The sequence below is a fragment of the Lissotriton helveticus genome, chromosome 4_1, assembly GCF_964261635.1.
Source record: "Lissotriton helveticus chromosome 4_1, aLisHel1.1, whole genome shotgun sequence".
Classification (NCBI taxonomy): Eukaryota; Metazoa; Chordata; class Amphibia; order Caudata; family Salamandridae; genus Lissotriton; species Lissotriton helveticus.
Window position 1 is genome coordinate 87,869,190 of NC_136063.1, and position 26,209 is coordinate 87,895,398.

Here is a 26,209-nt window from a genome sequence, read left to right on the forward strand (position 1 = left end):
CCTGTTGTTTTTGCATTTGATGCCACAAGTCTTCTGGGTATGCCCAGACATGGGACCCGGACTCACTGTGCCACTGGAACCAATCTATACCTAGCTGTATGCCCATAACTAGGGTGAACACAGTTCTAGGTTTGCTAGTGTTACCGTTAAGGAAGGTTTGCCTGCCAGTTCTAGCCGGAGTTTTCCCATTAGCAACAGGATTAACACTGATTTGCAAATGTTTGGTACAACCGGAGGTGACATTGTGGGCGAAAAACAAGGGATTGGAATGCAGCCCTGGGTTATTGCCAATGGCTGAGTTTAATTCAAGCATTCCATCCATTTCCTGTTGTACTTGCATTTAACTCCCTAAGTGCGCCATGTATGCCCATATGTGGCTCCCGGGCTCACTATGCCACTGGAACCAAGCTATGGCTGGCTGGAGAGCCCACAGCAAGGGTGAAACCAGTCCTGGTTTGCTTGTGCTCTGCTTCAGGGAGGACCTGGCCTGGCAGTTCAGGCTGGACTGTTCCAATGAGGAACAGGGTCAAGTCTGATTTACATATAGCTAGGTCCAAACTGAGGTGGCATGGTGTGCACAATCACCATGGATTGGGATGCGGCCTCCAGTGATGACCAGTGGCTGAGATCAATTCAAGCATTCCATCCATCACTTTTTTGTATCCTTTGTTTTGTCCCTTAAGTTGTATTCAACAAGTCACACCTTACAATGAAATCTGTTATGGTCAGTAAAACGGCTCGTTCCTTTCCCAGTTGGATGCTTCCCTGGGGACTGATCGACTCATGGAGTGCACGCAATCATGAGAGTAGACAGAACATGTATTATTCTAAGATTCATGACCTACATGTACGGGTAGATAATTTGTTGTGAAATACCTGTGTGCATGGGTTGCGCATGCTGAGTATCTTAGTAAATCTCGTTCAGATTAAAACCCATTCATGCTGTTATTGAACTGGGATATATCCAGAAAGGCTATCCCGAATTGGAAACTATTGTAGAGGTGTTAGAAATGCCGTTTAATTTACGGTACACTGGGGGAAGCCATTTGTAATTATTTTACTGGCAATAAGTGCATGATATTGTTCTAGGCATTCAAAATTATGGTCAGGGGCCAGATGTATGAAGCACTAATCACCAAATACCATTCGCAATTTGTGACCAGAATTTATTTTGCAACCATTGGCTTTTAGGAGTAGTAAAGTTAGAAATCCTAACTTTACTACTCCTAAATGCCTTTTGTGAATACCGAAAGTGGTAAAGTTAGGATTTTGTCTCAGATTAAAATAATTTTGAGAATTGGGCCTGCAATTAAATGTTTGTCTGTTCTAATAGAGAAGCACTGGGCAGAGACATTGTAGAATGGACACTCAACAGCAGTTGTAAAAGGCCATAAACCCCACTTTTGTGGCTCAGTATTTTGGACCATGTTTCTGCTGTTCTTCTACTGTCATTTTGAATTGCACGTTAGGTGTTTTTAGGGCTCGCCCCTTTTCTATTTCGCAGAAATAGAAAACAGGGGTGAGCCCTTATGTCGCTGATCTGCTTCTTTCCCCAAAGGCTCTATTCAGGCAGCTGATTGGCTCTCTTCAATCCGGATTCCCAACAGTTCACGAGAAATAGAATCACGTGACAAGCTCCTCGTGGACGAGCTTGCACGATCATTTCCCCTGCCAGCAGCATTTGGCACATCAAAGGCTTTGCTGCCACATCCACAATTGAAGCTACGATCAAAGTCTTCCACTGCCCCGCCCCCGCCGTCACTTATTCAGGGCCACAGGCCCTGCCTCGCTTCCCGGCTCTGCTGTAACCACATGCTACTGGACTCCCGTCACTTATTCAGGGCCGCAGGCCCTGCCTCGCTCAATCCGTGCACCCTTTTATTGCCTCGCTTCCCGGCTCTGCTGTAACCACATGCTACTGGACTCCTGTCACTTATTCAGGGCCACAGGCCCTGCCTCGCTTCCCGGCTCTGCTGTAACCACAGTGCGCACTAATGAAATGCACCTCGAGAGTCACAGTTAGTTCTTTGTCCTCCATTTGCTTCAAGCACCTAAATAAAGCATTTCTTGTTCAAAAACGGCTCCACAATTAAAGCTACGATGTTATGTTATGTTATGTTATGTTATAACGCTTTTGTATAGCGCACGGCTACTCGAAAAGAGTGTCCCGGCGCTTTCCACCTGCAACTCAGAGTAAAAATAACACAACACAGCGAAAATAAGAACAGAACTAAAACAGAAACAGTAAAAACAGCCTAAAGATTAAAAAGCCAGGTCTTCAGGCTCTTCCTGAACTGGAGCAGATTGGCAGTGCTGCAAAGCGAAAGAGGAAGCGAATTCCACAGCTGGGGGGCTTTGCAGCTGAATGAACGCCCTCCCGCACGGGCCTTCCTCACCCGCGAGACCACCGCTTTATAAAGAGATTCCGAACGCAAAGAGCGGACTGGTCGATAGAAGGCCAGTCGCTGCCGCAGGTATCCAGCCCCTGATCCAAACAAGGCTTTGTGCATCAGAGTCAGGGATTTGAACTGGATCCGCTTCCGGATCGGCAGCCAGTGTAGCGCCTGTAGCAGCCCAGAGGCTCGGGCGCGTCTGCGCAGGCCAAAAATAACCCGGGCAGCAGAGTTCTGTACCAACTGTAGGCGCTGAACTAGGTAATCAGGGAGGCCGAGAAAGAGGGCATTAGCATAATCTAGCCTTGAGCCCACGAGAGCCTGCACAGTAATACGCCTGTGCTCCTCAGACAGAAGGGGCAGGAATTTACGGATCATTTTCAAAATTCCATAACAGGTGCCAGCCAGACCCATGATATGTGTTCTCAGCGACAGCTGGTTGTCCAGCTTGACACCCAGATTTTTAGCCACCAAGGAAGACTGTGCAGGAGGGCTCATGTCAGACGGCCACCATTGCTGCCACTCCGGATCGGCAACGCAACCAAAGAATAGAACCTCGGACTTGCTGGAGTTGGCCCTCAGACTGTTCCGTTGGAACCAGTCGAAGACCAATGCGAGGCAGTCCCGAATTCTCCCTCCAACAAACTCCTGGTCTTTCCCGCATGTGAAGAGGAGTTGCGTGTCGTCGGCGTAGGAGACGATCTGGGCCCCATATGCTTCCACCAAGGCCGCCAAAGGGGACATAAAGATGTTAAACAACGTGGCGCTCAACACAGAGCCCTGTGGAACCCCAACTCCCAGTGGCGGCATCTCGGCAGAGCTCTGGGAGACCCAGACCGTCTGGTGGCGGCCTTCAAGGAAAGATGTGAACCACCTGAGCGCCGTCCCCCTCAGGCCGATGTCATAAAGCTTCGCTAAGAGTGCCCTATGGGGGACGGTGTCGAAGGCCGCCGATAGGTCTAGCATGACCAACATGGCCCTCCCGCCGGCATCCAGAGTCTCCCTGATGATCTCGGTGACCTCCAGCAAAGCTGTTTCCGTACTAAAATTAGGACGGAAACCGGATTGGGATGGGTGGAGCAGATTGTTAGCTTCCAAAAAGCTCGACAGGACACCGTGAACGTGTTTTTCCGTGATCTTCGCGAGGGCCGGAAGAAGTGAAATTGGCCTATAATTGGCCAGGACCTCGGCATCGAGACCCGGTTTCTTAAGGAGGGGGATCACCATCGCTCTTTTCCAAGAGCTAGGGACCCTCCCCTCCCTCAAAGAGGCATTGAGGATGGGATTAACCAGCGGGTTCACCACCGCTGCCATCCCAGCCAAAAATTTGGCGGGGCAGGGGTCCAGTGGCGAGCCAGATTTCAGATTGGCCAGCAGCTGCCTGGACACATCGCTGGAAACAACAGGAAAAACAGACAACACCGCGGCAGGTGTGTGCGGAGGTCCGCAACCCGCCCCAGTGACGCCGCTTCCATCCTCCGGTCCTTCCACAAAGGAGGCCTGAATCGCCTTGATCTTATTGGTAAAGAAACCGGCAAGATCACATGCCCACGCATCCGCGGAAACTAAAGGGGGCGATTGGGAGCTAGGGGTCGTGAACTCCTTCACAATGGTGAAGATCTCCTTACAGGAGTTCGCAGATGCCTCGATCCTCCTAGCCAAATATTCCCTCTTCGCTCCCAGGATGTCCCGATGGTAGGCCTTCACCGCCGCCTTATAGGCGAGTTTAGCCTCCCCATCATACAGAAGGCGCCAGGCCCTCTCGGCCACCTTACATTGACTGCGAGCCACACGGAGCGCCTCCGTAAACCATGGTGCAGATTGCCATGCCACCGTGGACCGGGGGGCTACCTTGGGGGCCAGATCATCCAGCCTATCAGTGAGCCATAGATGCAAAGCCTCAGTGTCGCTTTCCAGATTGCCCGAAAGATGGCATGGGTGATCCAGAAGCGCTGCTCCAGCATGTCAGGTGTCACTCTGTGCAGCGCTCTCGAGGCCTGTCTAGAAAAGGTAGAGGCGCTGTTATCCAGCCGCGTGCTCTCCAGCACCGAAAATCTGATCAACCTGTGATCAGTCCAGAGCACCGGCAGGGTATCAACCTCCATAAGAAGGACAGACGAAAACACCTGATCCAGGGTATGCCCCTTCTCATGTGTTGGCCCTGACACGAACGGTATAAGACCCAGCGGAGATGTAATATCCAGCAATTTGGTCGCATCCGGGTCGTCCGCCATGTCAAGGTGGAAGTTGAAATCACCGGCCACTACGCAATGCTGTGTGGTCAGCACCAACTCAGAGACAGCTGTCTGCAAATCTTCCAGGAAGGAGCCCACAGGGCCTGGTGGTCTATAGACCAACAACCCCTTCAAAGCCTGGCCCGGGGACAGTCTGAGCGTGAAGGCGAGCGACTCAGCGTTCCCAATGGAGTTCAGGGGCAGCACTGAGCAGGAAACGCTCTTTTTCACCACTACCGCCACTCCCCCACCTCTTCCCTTCACTCTATCCTGCCGGAAGATGTTATACGCCCGAGGAATGGCTGAGAAGACATCCGGGTTGGATCAAAGGCTTCCGCTGCCCCGCCCCCCGCCGTCACTTATTCAGGGCCGCAGGCCCTGCCTCTCTTCCCGGCTCTGCTGTAACCACATGCTACTGGACTCCCGTCACTTATTCACGGCCGCAGGCCCTGCCTCGCTTAATCTGTGCACCCTTTTATTGACTCGCTTCCCGGCTCTGCTGTAACCACATGCTACTGGACTCCAGTCACTTATTCAGGGCCGAAGGCCCTGCCTCGCTTCCCGCCTCTGCTGTAACCACAGTGCGCACTAATGAAATGCACCTCGAGAGTCACAGTTAGTTCTTTGTCCTCCATTTGCTTCAAGCACCTAAATAAAGTATTTCTTGTTCAAAAACAGCTAATATGAACAAACGCCACTCAGCCATGCAACGCCAATCTCACCCACGCAGCTCTACTCACCCACACAGCGCCACACTCACCCATGAAGCGCTACTTACCCATGCAGCTTCACTCTCACCCACACAACCCCACTCAGCCACGCAACGCCACTCATTCACAAAATGCCACTCACTCACACAACCAAACTCATACAGCGCAACTCTCACCCACGCAGCACAATTCTCACCTACGCAGTGCAAATCACACCCACGCAAGTCCACTCACCCACGCAACGCCACTAATTAACACTATTAGCATTGTAAATGCCAAAGTTAGAATTTTCCACAAGTTAAAATAAAAAAATAAAAAAACTTTGTCATTTACAATAATAATCCCTCAAACTTTACTAATGCGAGCCCTATTGCATTGCAAATGCTTGTTACTTGATGGATGGATGTTAAGATGTTTTTCAGGTCCCTTCCTCATGTACATTTATGCAGATCAGGTATAAGTGGAGACTGCTGGTACAGAATGCTGCTGCACAACTTTTATTGAAATTCCATAGAGGTTGACATATCCGCCATCACCATAAGATGCTTCGATGGCTGCTGGTTAAAGAGAGGATACAGTTTAAAGGCCTCAGTTTGGCCCATAGAGCCGTACTGGCTCTTTTTGTTTGGCCAAGAGGTTCCTTCTGTATCACACTGCTAGAATCCTTTGCTCCTCTGAGGCCAAACTTGCTATGGTCTTTGCTGTGATGGGTCATATAGTCTGCTTAGTGCCGGGACACTCTTTGAGAAGCTGGTGCTCTAAAATCCTTATTATTATTGACATTCTTCTACCCTTCCACCCCTCTTCTACCCTCAACTCCTCTTCTACTCCTCTTCTACACCTCTACCCCTCTTCTACCCCTCTACTTCTCTTCTACCCCTCTAACCTTCTTCTACCCCTCTTCTACCCATCATCTATCCCTCTTCTACCCATCCTCTACCCCTCTACAACCCTTCTACCCCTCTTCTACCCTTCTACCCCTCAACCCCTCTTCAACCTCTTCAACCCTTCTACCCCTCTTCAACCCATCTACCCCTCTACCACCCCTCTTCCACCCCTCAACCATCCCTCTACCACCCCTCTACCCCTCCTCTACCATCCTTCTACCCCTCTTCTACCCCTCTACCCATCTTCTACCCCTCTACCCCTCTTCTACCACTTTACTGTTCTACCCCACTACCCCTCTACTACCCCTTTCCCCCTCTACTAACCCTCGTCTACATCTCTTCTACCCTCTAACCCTCTACCCCTCTTCTACCCCTCTTCTACCTCTCTACCCCTCTTCTGCCACTCTTCTACCTCTCTACCCCTCTTCTACCCCTCTACCCCTCTTCTGTCCCTCTTCTACCCTGCGGTGGACTAAGTGGCTCCCAGAGCCTGATGGCACTGCTTATCCTTCTACCCCTCTACTGTTCTACCCCACTACCCCTCTACTACCCCTCTACCCCTCTTCTACCCCTCTTCTACCCATATTTTACCCCTCTACCCCTCTACTACTAGTCTACCCCTCTACCATCCCTCTACCACCCCATTTCCCCTCCTTTACCACCCTTCTACCCCTCTGCCCCTCTTCCACCCCGTTAACCCTCTTCTACCACTCTACCCCTCTTCTACCCCTATTTTACCCCTCTTCTTCCCCTCCACCCCACTTATACCCCTCTACTTTTTTACCCCTCTACTTCCCCCTTCCCCAATACCCCTCTACCTCACTACCCCCCTACTACCCTTCTTCTACCCCAGTACCCCTCTTCTACCCCTCTGCCCCTCTTTTACCCCTCTTCTACTCCTCTACCCCTGCTACTACCCCTCTACCCCTCTTCTAGCCCTCTAGCTCTCTTCTACCCCTCTACCTTTCTTTTACCCCTCTTCTACCCCGCTCCCCTCTTCGACTCCTCTACTATCCCTCTACCCCTCTTCTAGCCCTCTAGCCCTCTTCTAGCCCTCTTCTACCCCTCTACTACCCCTCTACCAATCTACTACCCCTCTACCCCTCTTCTACCCCTCTACCCCTATTTTACCCATCCCTCTACCACTCTTCTACCATCCTACCCCTCTACCATCCTTCTACCCCTGTACCCATCTTCTACCCCTCTTCCACCCCTCTACCCCTATTCTACTCCATCACTGTTCTAACCCACTACCCCTCTACTAACCCTCTACCCCACTACCCCTCTACCCCTCTACCAAACTACCCCTCTACCCCTCTTCTGCCCCTCTTCTACCCCTCTACCCCCTTCTACCCCTCTACCCCTCTTCTGCCCCTCTAGCCCTCTTCTACCCCTCTAGCCCTCTTCTAGCCCTCTAGCCCTCTTCTACCCCTCTAGCCCTCTTCTACCCCTCTAGCCCTCTTCTACCCCTCTACCCCTCTTCTAGACCTCTACCCCTCTTCTATCCCTCTTCTACCACTCTACTAGCCCTCTTCTTCTATCCCTCTTCTACCCTGCGTCGGACTAAGTGGCAGCCAGAGCCTGATAGCACTGCTTGTCCTTTAAAAAAAAAGACATTGGCATAGCCAATAGGGCTCACCTTTGGGACCTTATACATGTTTAGTTATGCAGCACAATATCCTTGGTACAACAACATCGACTGTTGCATGGCTAAGCACTTATAAGGTCCCAAAGGTGGGACCTATTTATTTATTTATTTATTTATTTATATTCTTATATCGCGCCTGAATCAGCCCCGAAGGGGTATCTCCGCGCGTAGCTTCTGTAAGGGATAAGAAACATACTAGGGCATGGCAGTGTAGGCGAGCTGGAGGGGATCAGTCTTGGGTGAAAAGGTATGTTTTTATTGGCTATGCCAATGCTTGTTTCTTTATTTTGTCACCCTAATGTAAAGTATGAGGGTTTGAGTTATCAGATGACATCATATGATCAGCTATTGCCCTCTGGCCCCATTGAAGGGAGGAAGTCTGAAGGTCTATATGTATGTATGCATGTTTGTATGTATGTATGTAGCACTTGTGTAGCACAAACTTAGCCAAAGAGCAGCGCAATGCTGTACAGGGTCAAATGCAAGTGTAAAGTCAAGGAGCAATAGGAGAGGTAGCCTGGTTGAGGATAGTTAATGCCCTGAAATTAATTATACTTTAAAGAGGAGTTTCTTCAACTTTTATCTAAATTGGAGCAGTGTTGAGATGGCCCTGATGAATGCAAGGGTGTTGTACCAGATCCTGGGTGCATGCACGGAAAGGCCTGTTGCCTTGTTTTTTCTTCTTTTTTGCACTTATTGAGCTGCAGTCTGAAGATGGCATGGCTGCCTGTGTGCTGAGAACCACCAGAGTGGTGAGCTTGTCTGTGAAATAGGCAGGGAGCTGTTTGTAATATGTTTGAGAATGAGGCGGCTGGTTCTGATGATGGTGCAGGCCGGCAAGGGGACTGACTGGGGTTCCATCAGGATGGCAGGGATATGATCATATTTCAAAACCAAAGACATGGCTTGGCAGTTAGTGCTGGACTGTTCCCATGAGGCACAGGGTCAGACTGATTTGCACATGGCCATGTCTGAACTGGGGTGGCTGAGTGGGCTAAAGAATGATGATGGATTAAACCCCGATCAGTTGACTGCGGGTGAGTGTTTGATTTGCTCAAACGCTCCGTCCATCATCCCCTTTGGTATCACTATGATCATATTTCCCCAGGCCCTGGATGAGACATGCTGCGGCGTGTAGGCTGCCTTTGATAGACAGTCTGGGATGCCTGAGAGAATGGCATTGCTGTCATCCTGGTGTGAGGGTACAAGGGCTTGAACAGCTGTCATGAAGTCACTTTCCTGGAAGAAACAGTTTTCATTTATTTTGTAGAAAGAGCTGGTTTGAGGCCATCATTGTTTTTCTGGCACTGTCTTCATTGAGGGTGAGGTGGGTGTCCAGGGTGAATCCAAGTGATTGGGCAATCAGTGAAAGTTGAGGTTTGAAGCAGACAATATCAATGTCATTGAGACCTGGATGTCACAAACCCTGGTACAGGATTGTGTTTCTGTGCTGTCTCACCAGCCCTGACAGAGGGTTATGATTCGATCTCACCATCCCTGGCAGAGGGTTATGATTCGATCTCACCAGTCCTTGGTAGAGGGTTATTCTTTTGTCTCACTCATCTTGGTAGAGGGTTATGCTTCGATCTCACCAGTCCTGGTAGAGAGTTATGCTTCTGTCTCACCAGTCCTGGTAGAGGGTTATGCTTCTATCTCACCAGTCCTGTTAATGGGTTATGCTTCGTTGTCACCAGTCCTGGTAGAGGGTTATGCTTCTGTCTCAGAGGTCCTGGTAGAGGGGTTTGCTTCGATCTCACCAGTCCTGGTAGAGGGTTATACTTCTGTCTCACCAGTCCTGGTAGAGGGTTTTGCTTCTGTCTCACACGTCCTGGTTGAGGGTTATGCTTCTGTCTCACCAGTCCTGGTAAATGGTTATGCTTCGGTCTCACCAGTCCTGGTAGAGGGTTATACGTCTGTCTCACCAGTCCTGGTTGAGGGTTATGCTTCTGTCTCACCAGTCCTGGTTGGGGGTTTATGCTTCTGTCTCACACGTCCTAGTAGAGGGTTATGCTTCTGTCTCACGCACCCTGGTAGAGGGTTATACTTCTGTATCACCAGTCCTGGTAACTGGTTATGCTTCTGTCTCACACATCCTGGTAGAGGGTTATGCTTCTGTCTCACCAGTCCTGGTAGAGGGTTATGCTTCTGTCTCACCAGTCCTGGTAGAGGGTTATGCTTCTGTCTCACGCATCCTGGTAGAGGGTTATGCTTCTGTCTCACCAGTCCTGGTAGAGGGTTATGCTTCTGTCTCACCAGTCCTGGTAACTGGTTATGCTTCGATTTCACCAGTCCTGGTTGGGGGTTTATGCTTCTGTCTTACTAGTCCTGGTTGGGGTTTATGCTTCTGTCTCACACGTCCTGATAGAGGGTTATGCTTCTGTCTCACACATCCTGGTAGAGGGTTATGCTTCTGTCTCACACGTCCTGATAGAGGGTTATGCTTCTGTCTCACACATCCTGGTAGAGGGTTATGCTTCTGTCTCACCAGTCCTGGTTGGGGGTTTATGCTTCTGTCTTACTAGTCCTGGTTGGGGTTTATGCTTCTGTCTCACACGTCCTGATAGAGGGTTATGCTTCTGTCTCACATGTCCTAGTAGAGGGTTATGCTTCTGTCTCACCAGTCCTGGTAGAGGGTTATGCTTCTGTCTCACCAGTCCTGGTAACTGGTTATGTTTCTGTCTCATCAGTCCTGGTTGGGGGTTATGCTTCTGTCTCACGCATCCTGGTAGAGGGTTATGCTTCTGTCTCACCAGTCCTGGTAGAGGGTCATGCTTCTGTCTCACCAGTCCTGGTTGGGGGTAATGCTTCTGTCTCACCAGTCCTGGTAGAGGGTTATGCTTCTGTCTCACCAGTCCTGGTAACTGGTTATGCTTCGATCTCACCAGTCCTGGTAGAGGGTTATGCTTCTGTCTCACATGTCCTAGTAGAGGGTTATGCTTTGATCTCACCAGTCCTGGTAGAGGGTTTTGCTTCGATCTCACAAGTCCGGGTAGAGGGTTTTGCTTTGATCTCACCAGTCCTGGTAGAGGGTTTTGCTTCGATCTCACCAGTCCTGGTTGGGGGTTATGCTTCTGTCTCACTCATCCTGGTAGAGGGTTATGCTTCTGTCTCACCAGTCTTGGTAACTGGTTATGCTTCGATCTCACCAGTCCTGGAAGAGTCAAGTCAAGTCAGAGAATTTATATAGCGCACTACATACCCAGAGGGTTCCAAGGCGCTTAGAGAGGGGAGGAAGATTACTTGTCAAATATCCACGTTTTAAGTTGCTTTCTGAATGCTAGGTGGTTCTGGGTAAGGCGAAGGTAAGCGGGGAGTGAGTTCCATGTTTTAGCAGCCAGGTATGAGAAGGATCTGCCGCCCATGGTGGTCTTGTTGATGCGAGGTACAGTGGCGAGGGCTTGGCTGGAAGAACGTAGTTGGCGGGAGGGGGTGTAGAAGGACAGTCGTGAGTTGAGGCATTCTGGTCCGATGTCGTAGAGTGATTTGTGTGCGTGGGTTAGCAGTCGGAAAGTGATCCTCTTATTGACGGGTAGCCAGTGGAGGTCTTTAAGGTGACCGGAGATGTGTTCGTTGCGTGGGATGTCTAATATGATCCTGGCTGAGGCGTTATGGATTCGTTGGAGTTTCTTCTGGAGTTTAGCGGTAATGCCTGCGTAGAGGGTGTTTCCGTAGTCCAGTCGGCTCGTGACCAGAGCATGGGTGACTGTTTTCCTTGTTTCGGTTGGGATCCAGCGAAAAGTTTTTCTCAGCATGCGAAGAATGTTGAAGCAGGAAGAGGATACGGCGCTGACTTGTCTATTCATTGAGAGTGAAGAGTCCAGTATGATGCCTAAGTTCCGTGCGTGGTCTGTCGGGATGGGTGCCTTTCCGAGGGCTTCCGGCCACCAGGAGTCGTCCCATGCAGAGGGGGATGTACCTAAGATGAGGACTTCTGTTTTGTCTGAGTTCAGTTTCAGACGGCTTTGTTTCATCCATTCGGCAACTTCTTTCATTCCTTCGTGTAGGTTAGTTTTGGCGGTGCTGGGGTCATTGGTGAGAGAAAGGATTAGTTGAGTGTCATCCGCGTAAGAGATGATGTTGAGGTTGTGTTGGCGGGCGATGGTCGCGAGGGGGCTCATGTATACGTTGAAGAGGGTGGGGCTGAGTGAGGATCCTTGTGGTACGCCACAGATGACTTCAGTGGCCTCGGACTTGAATGGTGGGAGGTGGACTTTCTGAGTTCTTCCGGTGGGGAACGAGGTGATCCATTCAAGTGCTTTTCCTTGGATTCCGATGTTATTGAGGCGTTGTAAAAGGGTGCTGTGGCAGACTGTGTCAAATGCTGCAGAGAGGTCGAGGAGGATGAGGGCGACTGTGTCTCCATTGTCCAGTAGAGTTCGAATGTCGTCTGTTGCTGCGATGAGGGCGGTCTCAGTGCTGTGTTTTGCTCGGAAGCCAGATTGTGAGGAGTCGAGGGATTTGTTGGCTTCGAGGAAGTCGTCGAGTTGGTTGTTGACCGCTTTCTCGATGACTTTGGCCGGGAATGGAAGGAGCAAGATGGGGCGGTAATTTTTGAGTTCGGTGGGGTCCGCTGTGGGTTTTTTCAGAAGGGCGGTGAGTTCAGCGTGTTTCCAGTCTTCCGGGAAGGTGGCGGAGTTGAGGGAGCTGTTGATGACGTCTCGGAGGTGCGGTGCTATGACGGAGTCTGCTTTGTTGAAGATGTGGTGAGGACATGGGTCTGTGGGGGATCCTGAGTGGATGGAATTCATCAGGCGGATTGTGTCCTCAGTGGAGATTGGGTTCCAGTCGTTAAGGGTGTTCACGGGGGGAGAATGTTCAGCAAAAGGTAGGGTGGGTTGGTTTCCGGGTTGGTTGTCGAAGCTGTTGTGGATGTCTGCAATCTTGTTGTGGAAGAATGAGGCTAGGGAGTCGCAGAGGGCTTGAGAGGGGGTGATGTCGTTGGAGTTGGCCGAGGGATTGGAAAATTCCTTGACGATGTTGAAAAGTTCCTTGCTGTTGTGGGCGTTGTTGTCAAGTCGAACCTTGAATGCTGTTTTCTTGGCCTTTCGGATTAGTTGGTGGTGAGTGCGGGTGGCGTTTTTGAAGGCGTCCTTGGTGCTAGTAGTTGGGTCTTTTTTCCAGGCCTTTTCGAGGGAGCGGCAGAGTTTCTTGGACTTCTTAAGATCATCGTTAAACCATGAGGCCTTTTTGCTGGCAGGTTTGTTTTGACGTTTCTTCAGTGGTGCTAAGGTGTCGGCGGTGTTGGATAACCATAGGGTGAGGTTGGCGGCGGCTTCGTTTGCGTTAGAATAGTGGGCTGGGGTGTTTAGAAGGAGCGATGCGGAGATCTGGTCCGTAGTGATTTTGTTCCAGTTTCTTTGCAGAGTTGGTTGGAGGTGGTTGGTGTGTTTTGGTTTGTTGTAGGTGAAGTGAACGCAGCTGTGGTCAGTCCAGAGGAGCTCCGTAGTGTGGCTGAAGGAGACATGATTGCTGGAGGTGAAGATGGGGTCGAGTGTGTGACCTGCGATGTGGGTGGGGGATGTGACCAGTTGTTTAAGTCCGAGGTTGGCGAGATTGTCCAAGAGGGTGGTGGTGTTGCGGTCGTTGATCTTTTCAAGGTGAAAATTGAGGTCTCCCAGAAGGATGTAGTCTTTGGAGGGGAGCGCGTGAGGAGTGATGAAGTCCGTGATGTCTTCACTGAATTTTGCGCGGGGTCCTGGTGGTCTGTAGAGGAGGGTGCCTCTGAGTGTGGTCTTGGGGTCGATGTGGATCTGGAAGTGAAGGTGTTCAGAGTTGGTGAGATTGGCGTCAGAGCTGGTTGAGATGCGGATTGACTTCTTATGGACGATAGCGATTCCTCCTCCTGTGTGGCCGGTGCGGTCCTTACGAATGATCTTATAATCTTCAGGGATGGCAATGGTGATGTCTGGGGCGGAGGAGGCGTTCATCCAAGTTTCTGTAAGGAAGGCGACGTCCGGGGAGATGGTGTCTAGTAGATTCCATAGGTCAATGGCGTGCCTGTGGACCGATCGGGTGTTGAGCAAGATGCATTGTAGGTGGTTGGTGTCGGGAATCTGAGGTGTGATCGTAGCGGAGTGGTTGACGGTGCAGAAGTATTTGCAGGAGTAGCATGAGAAAGGTCCATGGGTGTGTCCGGGAGCGGCTTGGACGCAGGTGGGGGCGCGACCGGGGTTAAGGGCTAGGAGGGTGGCGGCGTCGTAGGTAATGCGGGGGGGATGGGCGGCGCGAGGGGCAGGGGGTCTGGCGCTGGGCGCGGTCCAGGCGTGGACGGGCGTAGACGGGCTTACCTTTGGCGCACCTTCGGCGCGGATTGGGCGCGAACGCTGCGCGTAAACGCTGCGCGCGGGAACTCCTGTCATATATGGATAGTGGAGGGGGAGGGGCGAGGGCGTCTCAGCTGGGAGGCGGGTCGGGCACACGAGGAGGACAACAAATAAACAAAATGGAGGCGGGGGGAGGAGCAGAGCGGAGCGCTATTGGCAGGCGCGCAGACAAAGTAAATACACAGCCAAAATCAATATCTAGAGCGCTAATAAGGCAAAGCGCTAGCACACAGCAGGCGAAGACAATTTATGACAGAGATCCTTCAGCAGAGCGGCACTACGATACCCAGCCAAAATCAATACGATACACAGCCAAAATCAATATCTATAGCGCTAATAAGGCAAAGCGCTAGCACACAGCAGGCGAAGACAATTGCAGTTATGGCAGAGATCCTTCAGCAGAGCGGCGCTACGATACCAGGCTGCAGCCAGGAGCACAGGGAGCGACCACTCTGTCCGTGAGGAGGAGCGAGTCACAGCGTTTACAGCCGAGCAGCGCTGTATTAAGTTAGTGGGAGGGCGTCTCAGCTGGGGGGCGGGTCGGGCACACGAGGAGGACAACAAATAAACAAAATGGAGGCGGGGGGAGGAGCAGAGCGGAGCGCTATTGGCAGGCGCGCAGACAAAGTAAATACACAGCCAAAATCAATATCTAGAGCGCTAATAAGGCAAAGCGCTAGCACACAGCAGGCGAAGACAATTTATGACAGAGATCCTTCAGCAGAGCGGCGCTACGATACCCAGCCAAAATCAATACGATACACAGCCAAAATCAATATCTATAGCGCTAATAAGGCAAAGCGCTAGCACACAGCAGGCGAAGACAATTGCAGTTATGGCAGAGATCCTTCAGCAGAGCGGCGCTACGATACCAGGTTGCAGCCAGGAGCACAGGGAGCGACCACTCTGTCCGTGAGGAGGAGTGAGTCACAGCGTTTACAGCCGAGCAGCGCTGTATTAAGTTAGTGGGAGGGCGTCTCAGCTGGGAGGCGGGTCGGGCACACGAGGAGGACAACAAATAAACAAAATGGAGGCGGGGGAGGAGCAGAGCGGAGCGCTATTGGCAGGCGCGCAGACAAAGTAAATACACAGCCAAAATCAATATCTAGAGCGCTAATAAGGCAAAGCGCTAGCACACAGCAGGCGAAGACAATTTATGACAGAGATCCTTCAGCAGAGCGGCGCTACGATACCCAGCCAAAATCAATACGATACACAGCCAAAATCAATATCTATAGCGCTAATAAGGCAAAGCGCTAGCACACAGCAGGCGAAGACAATTGCAGTTATGGCAGAGATCCTTCAGCAGAGCGGCGCTACGATACCAGGTTGCAGCCAGGAGCACAGGGAGTGACCACTCTGTCCGTGAGGAGGAGCGAGTTATGCTTCTGTCTCACATGTCCTAGTAGAGGGTGTTTCTTCTGTCTCAGTAGTCCTGGTAGGGGGCTATGCTTTGATCTCACCAGTCCTGGTAGAGGGTTTTGCTTCGATCACACCAGTCCTGGTAGAGGGTTATGCTTCTGTCTCACCAGTCCTGGTAGAAGGTTTTGCTTCTGTCTCACCAGTCCTGGTAGAGGGTTATGTTTTGATCTCACCAGTCCTGGTAGAGGGTTTTGCTTCGCTCTCACCAGTCCTGGTAATGGGTTATGCTTCGATGTCACCAGTCCTAGTAGAGGGTTATGGTACTGTCTCACCAGTCCTGGTAGAGAGTTATGCTTCTGTCTCAGATGTCCTAGTAGAGGGTTATGCTGCTGTCTCACCAGTCCTGGTAGAGGGTTATGCTTCTGTCTCACTAGTCCTGGTAGAGGGTTATGCTTCTGTCTCACCAGTCCTGGTAAAGGGTTATGCTTCTGTCTCACCAGTCCTGGTAGAGGGTTATGCTTCTGTCTCACCAGTCCTGGTAGAGAGTTATGCTTCTGTATCACAGGTCCTGGTAATGGGTTATGCTTCTGTCTCACCAGTCCTGGTAGAGGGTTATGCTTCTGTCTCACTAGTCCTGGTAGAGGGTTATGCTTCTGTCTCACCAGTCCTGGTAGAGGGTTATGCTTCTGTCTCACCAGTCCTGGTTGGGGGTTTATGCTTCTGTCTCACACGTCCTAGTAGAGGGTTATGCTTCTGTCTCACGCACCCTGAAAGAGGGTTATACTTCTGTCTCACCAGTCCTGGTTGGGGGTTATGCTTCTGTCTCACGCATCCTGGTAGAGGGCTATGCTTCTGTCTCACCAGTCCTGGTAGAGGGTCATGCTTCTGTCTCACCAGTCCTGGTTGTGGGTAATGCTTCTGTCTCACCAGTCCTTGTAACTGGTTGTGCTTCGATCTCACCAGTCCTGGTTGGGGGTTTATGCTTCTGTCTCACTAGTCCTGGTTGGGGTTTATGCTTCTGTCTCACACGTCCTGGTAGAGGGTTATGCTTCTGTCTCACACATCCTGGTAGAGGGTTATGCTTCTGTCTCACATGTCCTAGTAGAGGGTTATGCTTCTGTCTCACCAGTCCTGGTAACTGGTTATGCTTCTGTCTCACACATCCTGGTAGAGGGTTATGCTTCTGTCTCACCAGTCCTGGTTGGGGGTTATGCTTCTGTCTCACGCATCCTGGTAGAGGGTTATGCTTCTGTCTCACCAGTCCTGGTAACTGGTTATGCTTCGATCTCACCAGTCCTGGTAGAGGGTTATGCTTCTGTCTCACATGTCCTAGTAGAGGGTTATGCTTTGATCTCACCAGTCCTGGTAGAGGGTTTTGCTTCGATCTCACCAGTCCGGGTAGAGGGTTTTGCTTTGATCTCACCAGTCCTGGTAGAGGGTTTTGCTTCGATCTCACCAGTCCTGGTTGGGGGTTATGCTTCTGCCTCACTCATCCTGGTAGAGGGTTATGCTTCTGTCTACCAGTCCTAGTAACTGGTTATGCTTCTGTCTCACATGTCCTAGTAGAGGGTTATGCTTTGATCTCACCAGTCCTGGTAGAGGGTTTTGCTTCGATCGCACCAGTCCTGGTAGAGGGTTATGCTTCTGTCTCACCAGTCCTGGTAGATGGTTTTGCTTCTGTCTCACCAGTCCTGGTAGAGGGTTATGCTTTGATCTCACCAGTCCTGGTAGAGGGTTTTGCTTCGCTCTCACCAGTCCTGGTAGAGGGTTATGCTTCTGTCTCACCAGTCCTGGTAGAGGGTTATGCTTCTGTCTCACCAGTCCTGGTAGATGGTTTTGCTTCTGTCTCACCAGTCCTGGTAGAGGGTTATGCTTTGATCTCACCAGTCCTGGTAGCGGGTTATGCTTCTGTCTCACACGTCCTGGTAGAGAGTTATGCTTCTGTCTCACGCGTCCTAGTAGAGGGTTATGCTGCTGTCTCACCAGTCCTGGTAGAGGGTTATGCTTCTGTCTCACTAGTCCTGGTAGAGGGTTATGCTTCTGTCTCACCAGTCCTGGTAGAGGGTTATGCTTCTGTCTCACCAGTCCTGGTAGAGGGTTATGCTTCTGTCTCACCAGTCATGGTAGAGGGTCATGCTTCTGTCTCACCAGTCCTGGTAACTGGTTATGCTTCTGTCTCACACATCCTGGTAGAGGGTTATGCTTCTGTCTCACATGTCCTAGTAGAGGGTTATGCTTCTGTCTCACCAGTCCTGGTTGGGGGTTATGCTTCTGTCTCACGCATCCTGGTAGAGGGTTATGCTTCTGTCTCACCAGTCCTGGTAGAGGGTCATGCTTCTGTCTCACCAGTCCTGGTTGGGGGTAATGCTTCTGTCTCACGCATCCTGGTAGAGGGTTATGCTTCTGTCTCACCAGTCCTGGTAACTGGTTATGCTTCGATCTCACCAGTCCTGGTAGAGGGTTATGCTTCTGTCTCACATGTCCTAGTAGAGGGTTATGCTTTGATCTCACCAGTCCTGGTAGAGGGTTTTGCTTCGATCTCACCAGTCCGGGTAGAGGGTTTTGCTTTGATCTCACCAGTCCTGGTAGAGGGTTTTGCTTCGATCTCACCAGTCCTGGTTTGGGGTTATGCTTCTGTCTCACTCATCCTGGTAGAGGGTTATGCTTCTGTCTCACCAGTCCTGGTAACTGGTTATGCTTCGATCTCACCAGTCCTGGAAGAGGTTTTTGCTTCTGTCTCACCAGTCCTGGTAGAGGGTTATGCTTTGATCTCACCAGTCCTGGTAGAGGGTTTTGCTTCGCTCTCACCAGTCCTGGTAGAGGGTTATGCTTCTGTCTCACACGTCCTGGTAGAGAGTTATGCTTCTGTCTCACACGTCCTAGTAGAGGGTTATGCTGCTGTCTCACCAGACCTGGTAGAGGGTTATGCTTCTGTCTCACTAGTCCTGGTAGAGGGTTATGCTTCTGTCTCACCAGTCCTGGTAGAGGGTTATGCTTCTGTCTCACTAGTCCTGGTAGAGGGTTATGCTTCTGTCTCACAAGTCCTGGTAGAGGGTTATGCTTCTGTCTCACCAGTCCTGGTAGAGGGTTATGCTTCTGTCTCACTAGTCCTGGTAGAGGGTTATGCTTCTGTCTCACCAGTCCTGGTAGAGGGTTATGCTTCTGTCTCACTAGTCCTGGTAGAGGGTTATGCTTCTGTCTCACAAGTCCTGGTAGAGGGTTATGCTTCTGTCTCACCAGTCCTGGTAGAGGGTTATGCTTCTGTCTCACAAGTCCTGGTAGAGGGTTATGCTTCTGTCTCACCAGTCCTGGTAGAGGGTTATGCTTCTGTCTCACTAGTCCTGGTAGAGGGTTATGCTTCTGTCTCACACGTCCTAGTAGAGGGTTATGCTTCTGTCTCACAAGTCCTGGTAGAGAGTTATGCTTCTGTCTCACAAGTCCTGGTAGAGGGTTATGCTTCTGTCTCACAAGTCCTGGTAGAGGGTTATGCTTCTGTCTCACCAGTCCTGGTAGAGAGGTTAAGCTTCTGTCTCACAAGTCCTGGTAGAGGGTTATGCTTCTGTCTCACCAGTCCTGGTAGAGGGTTATGCTTCTGTCTCACCAGTCCTGGTAGAGGGTTATGCTTCTGTCTCACCAGTCCTGGTAGAGAGGTATGCCTCTATCTCACCAGCCTTTGGGATGTGGAGGGTCACCCTAGGGGTGACATCTGTATTAAAAATGAACACTTAAGCCTGGTAAGAGTTTTATTTTGCCAGGTCGAAACGGCAGTTTAAACTGCACACCCAGGCTTCAATGACAGGCCTGAGACATGTTTGGTGTTACTTAAGTGGTTGACAAAATCAGTACTGCAGGTCCACTAATAACATTTAATTTACAGGCCTTCAGCACATGTAGTACCAATATACTAGGGACTTACAAGTAAACTAAATATGCCAACTGGGTGGGAGCCAATTTCAGTAAGTTTAAAAGAGAGAGCACAAGCACTTTAGCCCTGGTTAGCAGTGGCAAAGTGTGCAGAGCTCCAAGGCCATCAAAACCATCATAAGCAAAAACAGAGGAGTAAAATGTAGTGTGTATTTTCAAATACAGATTATCAGCAGTGACTAAAGTCTAAATTGAGGCAAAACATTTTCAGCAGACCCATGAAGTCTTAGAAGAAGTGGCGCCAAATACTTCACAAGGGCTAATTAGGTAACACATGTCCTGTGGCATTTAAAGTGCCCAGAAAGCAGTCGGTGAGCTGTATGATGGCGCAATCCCCCTGAGCCAGACAGGACTGGTGCACAGAGCCCTGATCAGACAAGCAGTATTTTGCAGGAATGACGAAGCCCTCAGCTGTTGAGTGCTGTCAGGTGGAATAGCGCTTAGTATGTTGAAAAGCACTATGGAATGAAAGGCACAGAGTAGGAAAAACACTGCATGATGTCATTGGTTTACACAGATTGTAGGTGCCAGGCCACAGATGAGTTCTACAACTGGAAGACCCTCTGATGAACACTTGAATGTCATCACCTGTCACAGCTGAGATCCGGGCTGGATGCAGCCGATGGTCGCGTGCCAGTGGTGATAAATGTTCACTATCGCTGATAGTGTTTCTACCTTACAGATCAGCCCTTTCTATGAACACTTGAATGTCATCACCTGTCACAGCGGAAATCCGGGCTGGATGCAGCCGATGGTCGCGTGCCAGTGGTGATAAATGTTCACAATCGCTGATAGTGTTTCTACCTTACAGATCAGCCCTTTCTATGAACACTTGAATGCAGTGGTCGAAGTGGGGGGAAAAAAAGTAGGGGAACTGTTGGCGGAGCATCAGGAGGAGGGAATAACAGAGGATTGTGTCAGGGGGCGGAGTCAGAGGTGTGACTAAAAAGAGCAAAATATACTAACTTTTGGTATGTTTGGCTTTTTACTGACCAGTTACAGCTTATAACAAACGTTATTAATTACAACCAATGGATACACGTTTATTTGAGGTTTAATATATGCGTTAATGACATTAAAATACATTTACAATGTTGGATACCTTTTCAATCACAGAATGTCCCAAATACGCTTATAAGTGGAACCAGACCCAAGTGTGCTCCGAGCCATTCAGTTTCTTTCATCATCACTTCTCTATTTTTTTTAACTGTTTCTGAACATAAAATTTGGGTTTAAATTCTGACAGGAGACCCGACGTGTTGGGGAGTACTGTTGATTACATCATTCTGTGCCCCTCTGTCAATGTAAAATTGTAGTCCTACATTTTTTATGTGCTTCACGCAACATGTCATGAAGTCAGCATTTGTTGCCACCTGGTTTCCTGGTAATGTGTCTAGAAATAGCACTAAAAAATGAATATATACACCTAAAAAAAACAGGCTGCTTCATGCCACTGGGGCTATATTATAGATATCGCGCTCCGGGGCACAGCGGATGTGTGTGGGCCAGATTTTTGCACTATAGATTTACAGATCGAGATGAACGAGTAAATAAATTAACAAGGGGAACCGAGCGGAGCCCAGTGCGAGCCTAGCCCTGACGATGTTTGACGAGTAAACTGCGTAACAAACATACATTTATGAAAAAGATTCCTAAAAATTAAAAAGTGCCTTTCTTCAACATGCACAAGTGTTTCAGCTTAGCACATTACATTTTATCACTGCCTTGAGAGATTTATTAAAAATGACAGTTTTAAAATATGAACTTATCAAATATTGATGTCCCTCTAACCCCTTCCATGAAATTAGTAAAATAATAGGCAAGTCCTTTGTCATGTGCACTCAGTATGTGCCATATATTCTTACATTGAGTAGCATTGTGGTTTATATAAATGCGACACAAAAGATACTTGTATAATACATACCTGAATTCTTGTATTTCAGAGTGCTCTCAAATGCAATGGGGAAAATATTTGACTAGGATCCAACAGTTTGGTCAAATGAGGAAGCCTGGAAAATTCCTCGGTTTTCTGATTTCACATTGTGCCATTCATCGTCCAGATGGGCATCTATTTCCCCCTCCTGTACTTATTCTGAGGTCAATCTGTTTTTCTTTCATTCTTGGCACTTTAGGTTAGTGTGGTGGCAGACAGAAGCAACATCAAAGCTCAGAGCTCATTTTGGGATCAAGGGTCAAAGAGTACTTCGAAGGGAGCCAAAGCCAAGGCTCTGGCTCGAGCTTTCAGTGGCTCGCCCATCTCTGATTACTGAAGGGTCATCAGACACTTGCACGCCTCCTTTGTAAATTAGATCTCGCCAGCACTAAAGGTGAACCAAAGTGATCCCAGCAAGGTGCACCCAGATGTAAATAAGAGTACCCTTTGCCTTAACACTAATGCCATGTTAAGCCACAGGCACAAAGGCAAAGAGTCACCCCCTGTGAGAGGGTCAAGAAGGTTTCAGGGCACCCAGGCACCAGATTGCAGGTAGGTGGCATCAGTGCACCCATCTGCAGGGGAATATCTGCCCCCCTTTGAGATGGGCACCCACCTGCAATAAAAGACAGACCAGCGACTTCAAATATCAGGTCTGCCGTGCCTTTCACTAATGCGCTGTTCACAATGCAGGTGTGAGTTACCGCAATGAATGTGTAAGGACGCAGTGTGCCGTCTGCGCATGGTGTACCCAGTTAATGTATGCCACAGCACAGAGAGGGGCAGTGCATCCCATACGTGGCCATGGCGCATCCGATCTGGCACATGTGTTAAATGGAGCGCTAACCCCTGCGTTCTCCTTCAGGAGCAGTGCACCTGAGGTGATGTGGTTTGCCACGTTTTTACTCTGTGCAAGTGTGATTTGTGGAAGTGAATGGACCGCCATTTACCTAATCTTAAAAAATGGATTAAGTACCCCTCGTCATTTTACCACTGCGGAGCACTAGGGAAGCGCTGCTTCAGGTTAATCCATCGGGTAGGCAGGTTAGTGTAAAGCCTTTTAATTTTTGTGAGGGTGTGACTGCAGCAAGTGCAACTTTAGCTGTAGGGTGGAGAAAGTACTAAAGTGTTGCATGGTATAGCCAACATGACATCTCACTGTTTTGTTTATTACTATCATTAAGGAGTAAAATGGAAAACTGCCTCAAACCTTTCCCTACTGAAACAAGCATTTGCAATGCAATAGGTCTTGCAGTTGTGAGAGTTTGAGCTATTTGCATTGTAAATGGCAATGCCTTTTATTTCCTTGTTGGTTTTTAAAACATAAATAAAAGTCATTGTCATTTATAATGGCAATAGCTTAAACTCTCACAAATGCGAGACCTATTGCATTGCAAATGCTTGTTTTTAAAAGTGCCAAAGTTTGGGCACAGTCTGTCACAAATTCCACACCTGAAGTGCTCTTCCTTTCCTTGTGGCGTCATCAGTCTGATGTGACTTTTGAATTGTTCACAGTGGGGGCAGGCAGGGGGGCCCGTTACTTAATGAGGTGTAATGACTGCAGCAGCCGGCCACCAAAGGAAGCCGTTTTCGCTGCTGATTGATTACACCTCCAGTGAAACACTTCTCCTACAGTGTTGTTGGGCAGGCTCCTGGCTCCAGATTTAGAGGGGAAGGGGGAGGAGGTTGTGGCGACTTCAAAGTCCTTCCTCAATCTGCATCGCACAGGGCTGGACCGTCTCGCAATACTTTTTACATTAGACCAGCCCTGCCGTCCCGGGATGCATTTTTAAAATAAAGAAGTAGGGGAACGGACTGTGTTAAATTTAAAAAGTAGGGGCACGCCGTGCCCTTCCGATCCCGCCCACTTCTACCACTGCTTGAATGTCATCACCTGTCACAGCGGAGATCCGGGCTGGATGCAGCCGATGGTCGCGTGCCAGTGGTGATAAATGTTCAGTATTGTTGATGGTGCTTTCACCTACGGACCAGCTCTTTCTCCAGGCCTGAGGCTTCGCCATGTGCTCCTGGTCTAATAACACCTTTACACTTCTGGGGTGTGATATTCAGGTCTCCTCTGCCCTCTTAAAAGCAGTTTATTGCAAGCGCAAAATAGACCACTTCGAACATGAGTTATGAGATTATTTCAGGTATGACCGGCTCTGGTGAGATCCAGGTGATAATGGTGATCTGCCCACATTTTCAAAAATTTATAATTGATTCCTAATAAAAACAATTAGATATTTCCATAAAAGTACCTTAAATAGACCTTTGCAGTGACTCAGAGTTTGAAACTAATACTGTAGGATCAGGTTAACCCAGGACTGAATCTGAAATGGTCTGCTCTGTTCATAAAGCTGTGAAGAGCAAGGCGTGGCCAAGAGCCAAACATGTCATTTACGTCCCTCCCGCACCCTTTCAGTCATCCACCTGTGTGAGGAGATCATCCTCCTCTGGAGAGATCCTGGCTGACAGGGGGAATCCAAGATGTGTCCTATGATGGACCGAAGGATTGAAGGGCCAGATGTACAACACTCAAAATAGCGCCTCGCAAATTGCGAGTTTTTTGCGACTCATGATTTGCAAAGTGCTAATATGCATGTACAACAGTGTTATGACACTGTTTAGCGATTCCCAATGGGGTCGCAAATACAGGCTCATGAATATTAATGAGCCTCTCGCAATTTTCGACCCCATTGGGAATGGCAGACCCTCCCAGGAATGGTGGCCTGCTGGGCTCAGCTGACCACCATATCAGGGACCGCTTTAAAAAAAAGTCGTTTTTTTTCCCAAATGCATCCAGGCGTGGACAGGCTTGCCTTAGGCGCGTCTTTGGAGCGCCAGCAGCGTGGCTGTGCAGTTTTCACCATTTAAATTGGAGTTGGGAGGGAGGAGCAGCTGGGAGGCGGGAGGCAGGGGAAGCGAATGGGTGTGGGGGGGCAGGCAACAGGGGCAGCAGCGGTGGGAGAGTGAGCAGTGGGAAATGGGTGGGGCGAGGAAGAATAGCACCCAGGGATGGGCAGCAAAGAGACCAGGGATGCAGGGCACAAGAGCAGGTGGAGCTGCAGCGGGGGGAGGGAGCGACCTACCTGTATCTGTATCTCTTACCTGGACAGGCACATAGACAGAGCTGCACATACACAATAACTGATCCTTATCTGCGCAGCACTCACACCTGCCACTCACCCTCAGGGTGTTACACTGTCCCTCCTCATTGAGTTTAGACTCCAGAATGTGTCCCATCTCTTTCCTCAAAGGACACAGCCAGTCCTGGAGCTTCCCCTGCAGAGAGGAAAGAACACACATGACAACTGTAGCTCTGTAAAGTGAAGTTGTTCACAGAAAAATAATCACTATATCAACATCCAGACTTATGCAAATTGTGAGTACCAACCACAAATGTTCACATTTATAGAACCAGTCACACATACCCTAATTACACGTTTTAGCCACAGCTATCCAGATTACATGTACGAGCCACACACCTAAAATATTAATATCTGGAACACATGTACAGATTATAAATACGAGGCCACATGTTTCCAGATCCTGCGTACAGCCACACATGTACAGATTGTAAGTACCAGGCCATGTGTTTCTGGCACATGTGTTTTAGCCACTCTCAGTCCTGGCACCATTGGTGTGGGTCTCCCTTCCATTTTTAGGTCTCAGCCTGATCCAGCTCTTCGCTGGTCTGGCCGAGACATTTAGTAGACTGCTTAGGAAAGTGCTACTTTCCCGGCAACCAGCTTACTATCGCACACACAAGCATGTGCGTGACGTGCACCGCACCTTTTTCATTGCGCGCGTGTGCACAACTCGTTTTTAGGTCTCGCCTAGGCAGTGCACTGCTAGGAGGGACCTCTTGGAATCGTTCCAGGCTTTACTTTAAACTTGTGCATATTTTGCACTGTTTCCTATTAGTACTCATGCATGTATGGCATTTACCTCGCGGGAGCCAGCAGCAGCACCATCTGTTAGTAATTATCGCGATGGTTCGCGCAAGGTAAATGCACCATACATGGACTTCCAGCTTCCAGCTGTGCGCGACACCGAAACACCCAGCTGCCACAGCCCGAGCCCCCTAAAGAATCAGAGTGGAGATCTAGCCTTGTTGTTGTATTCATTGGCAGCCCACATAAATACCTTTTTCCCGACCTTTTAAAATACGAGGTTTATTGAACTCGTGTCCGGACGATGCATCCCGTAACAACTTTCAAGCACCTTGTGGACTGTGGATTGGTTTCCTGAGCCGGCCCTTGTACACTCGCCCGAGCTGGTACCCTGCCTTAGTCTGTCAACTTTCATCAGTAGAGATGTGTCCCCAGGCCCCAGTCAGGCTGGGCCTTTTCCAATGACAACAGACACACATTAATCTTAGCCCTACGCTGCACTCTTTTTTGGGGACCACTGGAACCAGGACTTATTTTTAATAGTCAGTCTTTGGACCAAGCATTCGAGAGAAAGACAGAAACATCAGAGATCAGTAGGGAACAAAGTAAGAGGTGGAAAAAACCTTCAAGAGTAACATAACGAGAAAGGAAGTGTAGGGTGGTGGTAGAAGGATGCTGAGATGGAATCAATGATAGGCTGCGGAGGCGTCCCCCTCTGAAGAAATACTTCAAGCCATGCAGTATGCACAGCCGGCATGGCAAGGAGGTCTGCTCAGATTCTACCATCAGACGAGACCATTCAGCACTGCAGGTGGCATCAACGTGAAGTGAACAGGTGTATTAAGGCCGTCCTGCACCCAGGGCTGTGTTTCCGAGCCATTTACGCTCCCTCTCTTAGGATG

General features: G+C 49.6%; 1 protein-coding gene across 1 annotated transcript in view; it reads right to left on the reverse strand.

Moving 5' to 3' along the window:
* Positions 1–26,209, reverse strand: part of LOC144827030 (E3 ubiquitin-protein ligase TRIM39-like) — a 257,363-nt gene that overhangs the window by 87,170 nt on the left and 143,984 nt on the right. The window contains exon 2 of the mRNA XM_078685496.1: positions 24,601–24,696. Coding sequence (XP_078541622.1) covers positions 24,601–24,696 — 96 coding nt within the window. The remainder of the gene's footprint in view (positions 1–24,600; positions 24,697–26,209) is intronic.